Source organism: Auxenochlorella protothecoides (assembly GCF_000733215.1).
Source record: "Auxenochlorella protothecoides strain 0710 unplaced genomic scaffold scaffold64, whole genome shotgun sequence".
Lineage (NCBI taxonomy): Eukaryota > Viridiplantae > Chlorophyta > Trebouxiophyceae > Chlorellales > Chlorellaceae > Auxenochlorella > Auxenochlorella protothecoides.
Window position 1 is genome coordinate 140,187 of NW_011934482.1, and position 12,774 is coordinate 152,960.

General features: G+C 66.7%; 5 protein-coding genes across 5 annotated transcripts; 3 read left to right on the forward strand and 2 right to left on the reverse strand.

Annotated features, from left to right (window-relative positions):
• Positions 1 to 244: 244 nt before the first annotated feature.
• Positions 245 to 3,222, forward strand: F751_5503 (La-related protein 1; the record flags this gene model as incomplete). Its single annotated transcript, XM_011403898.1, has 6 exons — positions 245 to 448; positions 693 to 1,051; positions 1,667 to 1,942; positions 2,134 to 2,263; positions 2,500 to 2,598; positions 3,010 to 3,222. The coding sequence occupies 6 exons, from the start codon at positions 245 to 247 to the stop codon at positions 3,220 to 3,222; spliced, it is 1,281 nt and encodes a 426-aa protein (XP_011402200.1).
• A 328-nt stretch (positions 3,223 to 3,550) lies between these two features.
• Positions 3,551 to 3,784, forward strand: F751_5504 (hypothetical protein; the record flags this gene model as incomplete). The annotated part of the gene is made up of 1 exon (XM_011403899.1): positions 3,551 to 3,784. One exon carries the CDS (start codon positions 3,551 to 3,553, stop codon positions 3,782 to 3,784), a length of 234 nt encoding a protein of 77 aa, XP_011402201.1.
• On the reverse strand, positions 3,765 to 4,776 carry F751_5505 (hypothetical protein; the record flags this gene model as incomplete). Its single annotated transcript, XM_011403900.1, has 3 exons — positions 3,765 to 4,250; positions 4,507 to 4,625; positions 4,740 to 4,776. The coding sequence occupies 3 exons, from the start codon at positions 4,774 to 4,776 to the stop codon at positions 3,765 to 3,767; spliced, it is 642 nt and encodes a 213-aa protein (XP_011402202.1).
• A 703-nt stretch (positions 4,777 to 5,479) lies between these two features.
• On the forward strand, positions 5,480 to 6,734 carry F751_5506 (Uncharacterized protein; the record flags this gene model as incomplete). Its single annotated transcript, XM_011403901.1, has 3 exons — positions 5,480 to 6,145; positions 6,281 to 6,376; positions 6,519 to 6,734. 3 exons carry the CDS (start codon positions 5,480 to 5,482, stop codon positions 6,732 to 6,734), a joined length of 978 nt encoding a protein of 325 aa, XP_011402203.1.
• A 567-nt stretch (positions 6,735 to 7,301) lies between these two features.
• F751_5507 (ATP-dependent zinc metalloprotease FTSH 5, mitochondrial) lies at positions 7,302 to 12,706 on the reverse strand (the record flags this gene model as incomplete). The annotated part of the gene is made up of 11 exons (XM_011403902.1): positions 7,302 to 7,406; positions 7,629 to 8,256; positions 8,502 to 8,578; positions 8,782 to 8,905; positions 9,046 to 9,086; positions 9,330 to 9,457; positions 9,563 to 9,667; positions 9,885 to 9,966; positions 10,109 to 10,399; positions 10,557 to 10,758; positions 11,283 to 12,706. The coding sequence occupies 11 exons, from the start codon at positions 12,704 to 12,706 to the stop codon at positions 7,302 to 7,304; spliced, it is 3,207 nt and encodes a 1,068-aa protein (XP_011402204.1).
• Positions 12,707 to 12,774: the final 68 nt, after the last annotated feature.

The following is a 12,774-nucleotide window of genomic DNA, read 5'->3' on the forward strand; positions in this document are numbered from 1 at the left end:
GGCCTCCGACGCGGGCGACGGCGAGGCGGAGCGCGGCGGCCCGCACCCCTCGCGCGGCGACCGGCCCTCCGCCGGGCCGCGCCCGCGCGTCGCGGCGTCCAGCTACCCCTCCGCCGCCGCCGGCGGCGGCGGCGTGCGCGGCTTCGCGGCCGCCGGCCCGCCGCCCACCGCCTACGCGCTGTACGCGCCGGCGGCGGTGTACTACCCGCCCAGCGCCTACGGCGTCAGCCCCAACCTGGTGGGCATGCCGGGGCCGCCCGTGGCCCAGGTGCGGGAGGCAGTGCGCGCGCAGGTGGACTACTACTTCTCGGTGGGTAATCTGGTGCGCGACCTCTTCCTCCGCTCCAAGATGGACGGCGAGGGGTGGATCCCGGTCAGGGCCATCGCAGCCTTCAACCGCGTGCGCATGCTGACCCCGGAGCCGGGGCTGATCGCGCAGGCCATGCAGGTGAGTGGTGGGGCGGGGGCGGCGGGGCCCGAGGTTTGGGGGGGCTGGAGGTTGGGGGTGGGTGGGGTGATCTCACAGGGTGGGGAGGTGGGGGTGTTCAGGTCGAGGGTATCGTGGGCTGGGGCAGGGGGGTCATCCCGTGGAGGCTGGGGCAGGGGGGGGGGGCATGGAGCGAGGCCGGCGTGGAGCGTGGTAGGGCCAGCATGCAAACCCTGTCCCCCTCGCGTCTCGCACGCCCCTGCAGTCTTCCACGGTGGTGGAGGTGAGCGCCGACCTGCTGTCGCTGCGCGCGCGGGAGAACTGGCAGCAGTGGGTGCTGCCCGAGGCGCAGCGCGAACCCCCGCCAGCGCCCGCCGCGCCCCGGCAGCCGGCGCCGGCGCCGGCCCCCGAGCCGGTGCGACACAGCGGCGAGGCACCGGCTGGCGCGGCGGCCTCGGACCCCCCGCCGCCCTCCACCGTCGAGACTCCCAGCCAGGCGTCGGCCGCGGCGCCCCCCCTCGCACCCACCACAGAGGAGCCGGCGGGCGAGGAGGCGGCCGGCTCCGTGGCGCTGCCGCCGACGGGGTCCGCCCAGCTCCCCGCGCTGGAGGAGGAGGACGACATGTTCGAGCTGGACGAGGAGCACGAGGAGCGTGCCGCCACGAGGGCGGCCGAGGCCCCCGCGGCCGCCACCGGCGTGGCGCGGCCGACGATGTCGGACCGCGACGTCCGGCGGCTGATCGTGGTGAAGCCGTCGCTGCGCTCGCCGGCCAAGCCCGCCGCCGCGGCGCCCGCGGCGCTGGAGGGCGACATGGCTCGCGCCATCCACGACGGGCTGGAGCTGTACGCGCGCGAGTTGGCGGGCCTGCGCGTCGGCCCGGGGGCCGCGCTGGGCTTCGCGGCCGCCTCGCCTTTCGTCCCCGGCTCCCTCTCCGGCGGCGCCGGCGGCTCCGGCCCCGGCGGCTCCGGCCGCTCCTCCCTCTCCGCCTCGCTCCAGGACGGCAACGGCGTGCCGCGGCCGCCGCGCGGTCCGGGCGCCGCGCGCCGCGCAGGCGTCGGCGGCGCCACCTCCGCCTTCTACCCGGCCTCGCTGCCCAAGGGCGCCGGCGGCCGCGCGCACCGCGGCGGCCCCCGCCACGCCGAGTCGCCGCCCTCGGTCGCCGTGGGCTGGCTGCTGGGCTCGACGCCGCCGGAGCACGGGTCGGGGCACCTGCTGGGTGTGTCCCCCGCCACGCGCAGCCGCCTGGGCGGCGTGTCGGCCGGCGGCAGCCCGCGCTTCGGGTCCTCCGTCCTCGGCTCCTCCGCGCCCATCGCCAAGTTCCAGCACCCCAGCCACGCGCTGCTGGAGGAGGCCAACTTCACGCAGATGAAGTACGAGAAGTTCCAGGCGCGCTGCCTGGCCGAGCGCGCCGAAAAGGGCGTGGGGCACAGCGAGGAGATGAACACCCTCTTCCGCTTCTGGTGCTACTTCCTGAGGGACCACTTCAACAAGACCATGTACGACGACTTCAGGAAGTACGTTGGAATGGGGACTCGTGAGGGGGAGGGGGGTGATTGGGACGAGGCATCGCTGGGGCAGGGGCGGAGTCGAGTATATGCCACGCCTGGCGTGCAGCGGAAGTGCATGGCCCCAGAGTTCCATGCCCAGGCACCGCTCACCAACTCACGCATGCCCCCCACCTCCCCCCACCCTATCTACAATCCAGATATGCCCTGGAGGACGCTGCCAGCGACTACCAGTACGGGCTGGAGTGCCTCTTCCGCTTCTACTCCTACGGCCTGGAGAAGGCCTTCAACCTGCAGTTGTACCGCGAGTTCGAGGAGCACGTGCTGCAGGTGCAGAGGATTGGTGGGAAGGGAGGGACGGAGCGATGGACTCCGGGGCATGGGATGCTGGCTGCGCTTGATGGGGCCAGCGGTGCCAGAGTGGATACCCAGCCCAGAGCACTCAGCGGTGGTGTGCTCGAGAAGATCATCAGAGCACCTGTCAGGCATGCTTGAAGTGCAGGGTGCCCATCCGCCAAACCTGTGTCGGGCATTGCGCCCATCCTTCACCTTCACCTCTTGCCCAGGACTATGCCAACGGATTCCTGTATGGTCTGGAGAAGTTGTGGGCCTTCCACAACTACCACGGCTTCCCCAAGGACAAGGAGCTCGAGATCCAGCCCAAGGTACAGAGCCGGAAGCAGGGTGTAGGGGCTGTCAGCGCCCCTCGGCTGGGAGAGGGTGAGGGAGGGGCCGCTTGCCGCACAGCATGCTCACCTTTCACTGGGGAGATCATGTTCTGTCTGGCATGTGAAGTATCAAGGGCAGCGGCCTGGGATGTCAAATCTCCATGCTAATTCCGATAGTCCCCCCTCGGGAGGGCTGGTGTGGAATACAATTCTCAATCAATCAAAACTGAGGCCCGCCCTGGGGGGAACCTGCACCGCCCCACCACAATGCTCAGCCTCCATGCGTCGAGTTGCACTCTCCATTGGAATAGGTTGGCTGATCAAGTGCCCAACATGGAAAACCCCCTGCTTCTGCGCCCCCGGACCTCTCAGCCCCTCGACACCCTCCTTTTCACTGCTCCCTTGCAGCTCAAGGAGCTGCTGGACACCGACTTCAGGAGCATCCAGGACTTCCGGAGCAAGGCCAGCCAGTATAAGCCCCACACCTCCTCCGCCGCCGGCAGCTTCGAGGCCGGGGCGAAGCCCGCGCGGCCCATCGGGGCCGGGGGCTCGCAGGCAGCCAGGCGGCCGGCCGCCAACGGGCTTTCGCGCGTGAGCCCCGCAGCCCGCACCGCGGCCTGACCGGGGCTGGGCCGAGGCCGGTCCACCTCCTCGCTAGGGCGTGTCTGCATTACGGATCCTCCATCGCAACGGCAGAAAGAAAGAAAGAACAGTTTAGCGGGGCGGACCTGCAGCAACATCCCCCGCCATTGTCCCCCCGACCCATACCGTGCTTTTGCTGTATACTACCTTGATTCCAAAGGCCTTTCTATGCCCTGCTCCTTAACGCTGCTGCCCCCCCCTCCCTCTGTTGTGCGTGTCGCCCCGCGTATGGTGGACAGGACCGCAGAGAGGGGCAGCCGGGGTGCAGAGCAGCTGGACAGGTCCCTCATCAGCGCGTTCCGGGCAGATGGACACGTGCAGCGCACACCACCGATGGTCAGATCCAGCCCTGGGCCTCGCATCGCAGCCCCTGGACACGGCGTGCCCCTCGCTGCAAGAGCTGGGGCGGGCGCGACTGTGCACACTGGCACTCACACCAGTTCATGGTCTGCCTTGTGTGAGGGCGGAGCTTGATTGGACCGGGAGGCGTTACCCCGCTCTCCTGGCACCACAAAAGGATCTCAGATCTTTTCCTTGGTGACGCCCGGCAGGTGCGAGACCAGCCCCGGGACGACGTCGTCCCGTTTCCGCCGCAGCACGTCAAACATCCTGAGCGCCAGCCCCCTCCTGGACGCCTTCTTGGGCGGCGCGGCGCCCCCATGCTGCGCCGGCCCGGGGGACGAATAGGGGAAGCCCCCCGCCCCCGGCAGCACCGCCTGCTCCCCCGTCACGCCCAGCAGCAGCGCAAAGGGGGTGAGCCAGGTGGTGACCAGGCAGAAGGCCACCATGTACTCGCCCGAGTAGCGGGAGGTCCAGAAGTGGTGCAGCCAGGCGCCCGTGGCCGCCAGCGTCAGGCCCGCGCTGGCCAGGCTGGAGGGTGCCAGGGCGCTGTTGTAGGGGAAGCGCTTCAGGAGGGTGTGGTGGGATACCTGGGCCGCCGCGCCGACCAGGAGGCAGAGGATGGGCAGGCGGTCCAGCAGCAGCAGGGCGTGCAGCGCCAACTCGATCTGCGAGCGAGGGGGGGGGAGGGTCGGTCATGGTTGAGCAAAAAGCGATGTCAGGGTGGAGGTGAGTAGGATCAGTGGCCGCAAGGAGGATAGAGGGGTCAGAATCCTGGTTGGCAGGCCGATTTGTCAGGAACTCAGCGCAGGACATGCATGACAGGCACATGAAGTGCACTGGCAGAGTCATGGTAGGAAATCCAGGCAGGCCAGGCATCCACCAGCCCCTGCCATCGCCCCTTTGCCTGAACAGTCCAGGCACCTTGATGACATGACTGAGCAGCCTTTTCGTGGTGGATGTGTGCTCCTCAATGATCTCCGCCAGGTAGAAGAGGGCGCACGCTATGCCCAGGGTGAGGAAGACTATGACAAGGTAGAAACCTGCAGGCGACGAGGGGTTTGGGGTGGAGGAGCTATGGGGGAAGCTTCCCAACCTTGCCACTGCTGCTGCCCACATGGAGGATCGGGGAATTGTAGGGACTCAACTCCTCTCACCTGCATACACGACTAGAGTTGACACCTGGATCCACATCCAGAACTAGGCTGCAGGCCGGGCAGCGGCCGAGTCGATCCTCGTCGTGGGCAACACCTGTGCCGTGCCCGAACAGAAATCAGCAATCGGCCTTGGAGCTTGGCGCTCCGGGCGATCAAGTTTGGTGCCCAGTCACACGACCAGGGCATGAGATGGCATCTGCTCGTCCACCAATGCCCCGAAACACCCGGAGACAGGCTCCATGCGGTGCGTGCTAGGGCTGTTGGGGTTCAGACCTCTCATTGCTCGCTGCAAGCGGCAGTCGATGTGCACAGAGGCCTGACAGACGCCTCGGCATGCGTCTTCCTCCACCAGGAGTTTGAGGACAGAATAACGCGAGCACAGGAGCTGCTTGTGGTGGTTCGGAGGGAAACTCCCTGAGGCTCACGTGCGATGGCAGGGCACGACGGCTCAGGCCCTCCGAGGCGCTGCCCTCCAGGGTTCCCAAAGGTGACAGAAGATGTATAGATGAATGGTATGCAGAAAACGCATCCAGGTCGCCCGGTTGAGAATGCGCCACCCACGTCCACTCCCCCACCCACGGTTTAGGTGTGGGCCTCCTTTGTCGAGGCGGTGGTTGACACGGCTCATGCCAACGGCCCCGCGGCTCCACGGCGTGACCCTGAAGAGGTGGGTGATGCTTGCTTGTTGAGGGTGTTTCTCCTTCATGCGCTGGCCCTGGTTCATTGATCTGCGTCAGACGATGTCCCTCCTAAATGTCCCTGCGCCCCCTGCCCCCTCAAACAACCCCTTTGCGCTGTCCCGTTTCCTGCCTCAGGCGCCCAGCCTAGCCACGGTGCTGCCCGGCGTGGAGCGCCTGCTGGCCATCGGCGACCTGCACGGCGACCTGGACAAGGCGCGCCGCGCTTTCCGGCTCGCGGGCCTTGTGGACGACCGCGACCGCTGGGCCGGCGGCGCCGCCACCGCCGTCCAGGTGGGCGACATCCTGGACCGCGGCGACGCCGAGATCCAGCTCTTCTTCTGGCTGGAGCGGCTGCAGCGCCAGGCCGCCGCAGCCGGCGGCGCCCTGCACGTGCTCAACGGCAACCACGAGACCATGTCGGCCGCGCGCGACTTCCGCTTCGCCACCGCCGGTGGGCTGGATGAGTTCTCGCGCTTCGCGCGCGCGCACGCGCTGGAGCTGGCCCTCAAGGCGCGGTGTGGCTGCTTCGGCGCGGACGGCAACACGGCCGCCGCAGCCGCCGCCTGGCGCGGCGAGATGCGCGAGTTCCGGCGCGCGGAGGGCGCCGACGCACGCTACGCCGCGCTGCGGCCCGGGACGGGTCCCCTGGCCCGCCGCTTCCTGGCGCCGCACCCGCTGGTCCTGCAGGTGGGCGCCACCGTCTTTGCGCATGGCGGCGTGCTCCCCGTGCATGCGGCGCAGGGCCTGCCCGCGCTCAACGCGGCCGCGCGGGCCTGGCTGCAGGGCGCGGCGGGGGAGCGCCCGCCGCGCATCCTCACCGGCCGCAGTGCCGTGGTCTGGGCGCGCGACTACTCCGCGGAGGACGCCGAGGCCTGCGACTGCGCCGGGCTTGCAGAGTCGCTGGCCAGGATCCCGGGCGCGGCGCGCATGGTGGTGGGCCACACCATCCAGCAAGAGGTGGGTAGAGACCGGGCCGGCCGAGGGGGGTTTAGGGGGGTGGAATGAGATTGGGGTTCAGCATGGCTAAACGGGGCGGCGGCGGCCAAGCCTTTCATACTCGACCATAGCACCCTTTTCCCCCCAAAAATACAACATCCAGGGCATCAACAGCGCGTGCGGGGGCCGAGTCTTCAGGGTGGACGTTGGGCTGTCTCGCGGGTGCGGGGACGGGCTACCCGCCGTGCTGGAAATCAGGAACGACTCCGTGATGCAGAGGCTGATGGAGGCGCCCGCGCCGAGCCCCCTGCCGCAAGGGCTGGGTGCCCAGGAAGCCGCCGAGCAGCTGGGGCGGCAACCAGTCCCCGTGCCGGCTTGAGAGAGGGGGGGTGGATAGACGTACCTGTGATCCTCTCTATCCCCTCCCAAAGCCGCTGGTTCAATAGGCAGAAGCTTTCCAATTTCTAGTCTGCTCGCAGCTCCCTGCACCACAGCACTGCCTCAAAGGCTTATACACAGAGGAGGCTGAGTGGAATGAGAGCGAGCAGAGCTCCCATGGTCGGAGGTGCGGGATGCTGTGCGCACAGCATCTGGGTTGAGGTGGGGAGAGACTGTCCTTGGCAGCATGCACGGCAGGTGAGGATCGGAGCAGACGGGAGGGGTGGATTCGTGGGAGCAACTCTAGGAACGGACAGGAAAGACACACTCGAAAACAGCAGTAAGCGTTGCTGCTAGGCAGGGAAGGGCTGGTCGGACTCAGGGGTCCCGTGCAAGGCTGCCGAGGGAGGAAAAGGTACATCATCAGCTATAACACAACAGCACAGTCAGTGGCAACACTGCAGGACAGGACTCCAATGCCTCAGCGAAGCCTCTGGACCCTGCAAGCTTGCTGGGAGCTGATGGTTCCAGGGTCGGCTCCCGAGTCCACAGCAACTGCTGTAGCTCCTCAGTAGTTTGTGAGGCCGTGGGCCAGGAGGAGCACCGGGTCACCGTCGTTGATCTCCAGTCCCAGCGTCATCGTCGCCACATCCGCGTACTGGGTCCCAGAAAACTGCGGCGGGGGCAGAGGAGGGATTGGAGCCATTGGTGGGGCCACCTTCAAGGGGTGGCTGGGTCGGAGAACTTGCGGAAAATGGGCCATCTCACTCCTGCGACAGTGGCCTCTGCCCCTCCAAATGATGCTGCCGGGCGGGGACAACACAGTTTGGGCCCCCGGGAGTGCGCAACCAGGTCACCTCTCCCGTTTCGGCCAACTTGAGATTACAGTTCCAACCTGGATGGGCCCCGGGGAACGGAAGCAGTCGGTGAGCCCCCACTTGCGCCGCACGGCGGCAAAGGCCCTGAAGGCGGGCCCATTCAGGTCCACCAGTGCCTTGCGGATGACGGGCTTGACCGCCCCCTTGCGCCGCTCCAGGCACATCATGGCCACCAGGGGGGTGCCGCCTACCCGCCACCGCACCGCTGGCAGCTGGAGATCGGACACGGTAGCCATGACCCCAGTGCGGCGGCCGCCCACCAGGGACGCGGCGGCGTGGCCCAGCGCATAGCAGTAGGAGGCGTCGAAGTTGGTGGGCAGGGAGCAGCGGCCCTCGTAGCCGAAAAAGTGGGGGATGGCAGCAAACTTGCCGGCATAGCGCCCGGATGCGCGGCGCGCCGCCAGCTCCCCCTCCACCAGCCGGATGAGCAGCTTCTCGGTCTCGATGTGCGACACCTGGACGTTGCCGTGCGGGTCTCGCTCCTCCAGCAGCATGGTCTTGAAGCCGGCGGGCAGCGACTCGAACACGGCGCGGGAGGGCGGGGTCAGGCTCGCGGCCACGGCAGGGAGGTCATGCGGGTCGGCGCTGTCCTTGGCCAGCAGCTCGTTCAGCTCCACGATCAGGGCGGAGACGTCGTGAACGTACCTTCACGAGGTTGTTGTTTTGGAAAGAGGGGCCCAGGTGGAAGGGGGGGGGGGGGGGTCGTGGACGCATGTGAGGCAGGAGATGGTCAGAGGAATGAGACCGGCAGGGGCTGTTCCCCTGATGCCGAGACCGGTCCTCGGCAAACTCTACAGTACAGACCAATTCGCAGCGTTCTGTACAACCTGATAGCCAGCCACATGTCCCTTGCACAGCCGACTTCCCAATCGCATCCGGGCAGCACTCACTCTACGAGCCCTTCCGGCACCAGCACCACGCCGTAGTTCTTCCCAGCCTCGGCCCTCGCCACCACCACATCGGCGATCTGCAGGACGGTGCATGTGTAATTTAGGCTCATTACAAAGAAGGGGTTTGGGGTGTTCCTCAGGCGGGGTGACTTGACACGCCGCCGTCAGCAGGTAGCAGCCCACGCTTGTCGAGGCTGCAATTACACCCACCCCCATCTTCATCACCCCAAACATACCTTCCTCCCCAGCAGGGCACCTTGTCCCCACAGCCCAATCTCACCCTGCTGGCAATGTCATGCAGCGACCAGCTGTGCGTGTCCACCTCCTCGGAGATGAGGGCCACCTGGGGATGAGTCTGCAGCGCACACTCCAGGGTCACGTGCGATGCCGCCCGCCCCATTAACCTGTGTTTGTCGTCATCAATGGGCACAAGGCTGCTGTACTGCTGGCAGGCACACCAAAGAAGAGAGGGCCACCCCGAGCAACAGCACTGCGCGGTCACCCAGGTGCTTGCGAGCACATAGCAGGCAAGTCCGCTGCACACCTCACAAAGTGGTAGTACTTCTTCGCAGACGAGGCGTCCGTCTGTGGATTCAAGAGGTTCCAGCTGTTGGATTGCAGCGTGTTGTGCAGTCTTTCAACAAGTGGGACTTGAAGCAGGCACGACTCCCAAACCAAACATTGATGTCAAGGTGGAACCTGACACCCAGGTCCACACAGCTTGCTCTTCAGCCGCTCTCACACTTTCCCCTACCTCACGACAGCATTGCCATGATGTGCTTCATATCGTACTCCCCACACTTGACAATTGTGCACCCCCAGCCTCACCATCACATTGCCGATCAGCTCTGAATAGACCTTGCTGGCCGTGTCAAAGCCAAAGGAGATGGGAACATCTGCTGTCTTAAGGTCGCCATCGATTGTCTTGGGCACGCCCACCACACAGGTCTGGACGTCTGCAAGGGGGGTTGGGGCCAGGATGAGGTCTGGTGGACATGGAGAGTACGTCACAAAGTCGGATTGCCTTCAGCGGTAGCAGCACCTCCCACCAGAGTCTCCACCTTGGCTGAGGAAGTACTCTGCCAACACTGCCGCGTTGGTGTTGGAGTCGTCGCCGCCGATCACTACCAAGCCATCCAAGCCCAGCTCCTTGCACGTCTGCTTGGCTGTCAGGCAAGGGTGGGAGGTAGGCTGGGAGAAGTGGAGACGATCGGAGGGAGGTCCCATGGATAGGCAGCCTCGCATGCTGCTTGTTTATAGACAACGCCACTGACGAAACGCAGTTGTACAGCGAAGATGAACTGGTGACAGTGAGGCATTCGCTAGCCGGTTCCACCTTCCATGTTCCCCAAGTCAACAATCTTGCCCCCCGCCGTCACACACCTGCTTTCAATTGCTCTGGCTTCTCAATCTTATCACGACCAGAGCAGATCAGGTGGAATCCGCCTTGATTACGGTAGAACTCCTGCACGTCCAGTGGAGGTTACCGGCAGGCATCCTCAGTTACGATTCAAACGAGCATCAAGGTGGGCTACGCATGTCACAGAACATGCACTGCATGCTCCATCAACTAAGCCGCCTGACAATACCTCAACTCCTCCACGCACCAGTTCTCTTGCGGTGAGGAGCTTGTGGTCGTTGTTGATGATGCCGCGTGGCCCATCCTTGAACCCTATCAACACACTGCCAGGGTGCTGCTTGGCCAGGTAGTCAAAGATGCCTGTGATGACATTGTGGCCCCCAGGAGCTTGGCCACCGGACAGCACCACCCCGATGCGGAGAGGGCGGTGGCCCTCGGCATGCGGGGCATGCTCTCCGGGCACCAGGCGCAGGAGGTGGAGGGGGGAGCGGCAGAGCTGGGGGAACAGCTTGGCGATGGCCTCGTGATTTGCCGCCGCCTGCCGTGTTTCCTGCTCCACAATCTCATGAGGTCCTGCAGGTGTACATGCGATCTAATGTCACATGCATGCAGCATCGCTCGGGGCGAACTGCTCAACCAGAAAACTCCGGCATGCATGTCGGAACTCGACACCTCGCCGGCTTGCCTTGCAGGACCTCGGGCACCAGGGGCTCGTACTCCAGACGCTCCCTCTGCAGTCTGCTCAGATGTCGTCCCACGTTGCCCAGGGCATCCTCGATGCTGAGCACATGGTCCTTCGTGCGCAGGTACTTTGGGGTTCCTGCAGGTCCCGGGCTCAGGTCTGGCTCGGCAGCGTGGTTCACCGACAGGCCTTCCGCCATGGCGTTTGCGATGGATCTGGAGTTTCAGTATGATAACTGTCTGGATACTGCTTTTTACCCTCCACCTGCGCCTCTCCCTGTGCTCCGTGTACGAGAGGTGTCGCGCCTGGATCATGCTCCCGATCTCACAAGATTTCGGGAGGGGTTCGCGCGCGCGCTGCCAGCCACACCCAGACCTGCTCCCAGCTTGTGGTCCCCTGCACTTTACACTGGATGGCACGTTGTTGTCTCCTAACACTGCAGATGAGCCACAGCACTTTCCCCTTGCTCCTGCCTCCCTCCGCCCCTGGAGGACCAGGTCCCTGTCATCGCTGTGTGTATACATGCGCGGGTGTGTCCAGCCCGCCGTCGCGGCCGCCCCTTTCACAGACCTCTCAGGCCAGCAGCGTGGGGTCTGGGCATCACAAGCATCATGCCCACACCTGCACCCGCCGCCTCCTGGTGACCAAGCAACGCGAACAAACCTACTGCTCCGCGGCGCGCGCCAGCTCCGGCCCGCCCCCCGCCGCGGCCAGCAGGTCCTTGATCTGCTGCCCCGACAGCGTCTCCTCCTTGAGCAGCGCGGCGGCCAGCGCGTGCAGCTCCTTCTCGTGCGCCGCCAGCAGGTCCCGCGCCCGCGCGTGCGCGGCGGTGACCAGCGCGCGCACCTCGGCCTCGATGGCGGCCTGCGCCTCGGCGCTGGCCTCCGCAAAGGGGATGCTCATGGCGCCCAGGCGCGCGGAGAAGCCGTAGTCGGTGACCATGGCCCGCGCCAGGCCCGTGGCCGCGACCAGGTCGCTGCTGGCGCCCGTGGTCACGTCGCCCTCGCCGAAGATGAGCTCCTCCGCGCAGCGCCCGCCCATGGCGACGTCCAGGCGCGCCAGGAGCTGGCGCCGCGTCACGCTCAGCTCCGCGTCGGCGTCCGGCAGCTGGCTGACCATGCCCAGGGCGCCGCCGCGCGGCACCACCGTCGCCTTGTGCACCGCGGCGGCGCCGGGGGTGTAGAGCGCCACCAGCGCGTGCCCGCCCTCGTGGTACGCGGTCAGGCGCCGGATCTTGTCGCTGACCAGCGCGGAGCGGCGCTCGGCGCCCATCAGGATGCGGTCGCGCGCAAACTCCAGGTCGGCCTGGCCCACGGCGGCCTTGGCGTCGCGGGCGGCGCGGAGGGCCGCCACGTTCACCAGGTTGGCCAGGTCGGCGCCGGAGAAGCCGGGCGTGTCGCGCGCCACGACGTCCAGGTCGCAGTCGGCGGCCAGCGGCACGCGCCGCGCGTGGGCCTCCAGGATCTGGCGCCGCCCGCGCACGTCGGGGTTGGGCACGGTCACGTGGCGGTCGAAGCGGCCGGGCCTGATCAGCGCCTTGTCCAGCGACTGGGGGAAGTTGGTGGCGCCGACGACAATCACGCCCTCGCTGGGCTTGAAGCCGTCCAGCTCCACCAGCAGCTGGTTCAGCGTCATCTTCATGTACTGCTGGTCCTTGGGGTTGCGCTTGCCCCCAATGGCGTCGATCTCGTCGATGAACACGATGCAGGGCGCCGCCTTGCGCGCCGCAGCGAACAGGTCGCGCACGCGCCGCGCGCCCACGCCCACGAACATCTCCTCGAACTCCGAGCCGGAGGTGTAGAAGAAGGGGACGCCCGCCTCCCCCGCGATCGCGCGCGCCAGCATGGTCTTCCCCGTCCCGGGGGGGCCCACCAGCAGCACGCCCTTGGGCAGCTTGCCGCCCAGGGCGGTGAAGCGCGCGGGGTCGCGCAGGTACTCCACCATCTCCTCCAGCTCGCCCTTGGCCTCGTCCACGCCCTTGACGTCGGAGAACTTGGTCCCCGTCTCCACCTGCGGCTTCAGGTCGGGGGAGTTGAGCACGCCGCGTGACAGGCCGCGCTCGTCCATCAGCGCGCCCGCCCCGGCCATGAGCAGGAAAGCCAGGCCCAGCACGCGGACCGTGCGCCAGATCTGGGCCCAGAAAGACGGCTCCGCCTGCATCATGTACAGCGGGTTGGCCGAGGAGCCCAGCGCCGCGGCGGCCGCCGGGGTGGACGCCGGCGCCGTGGCGG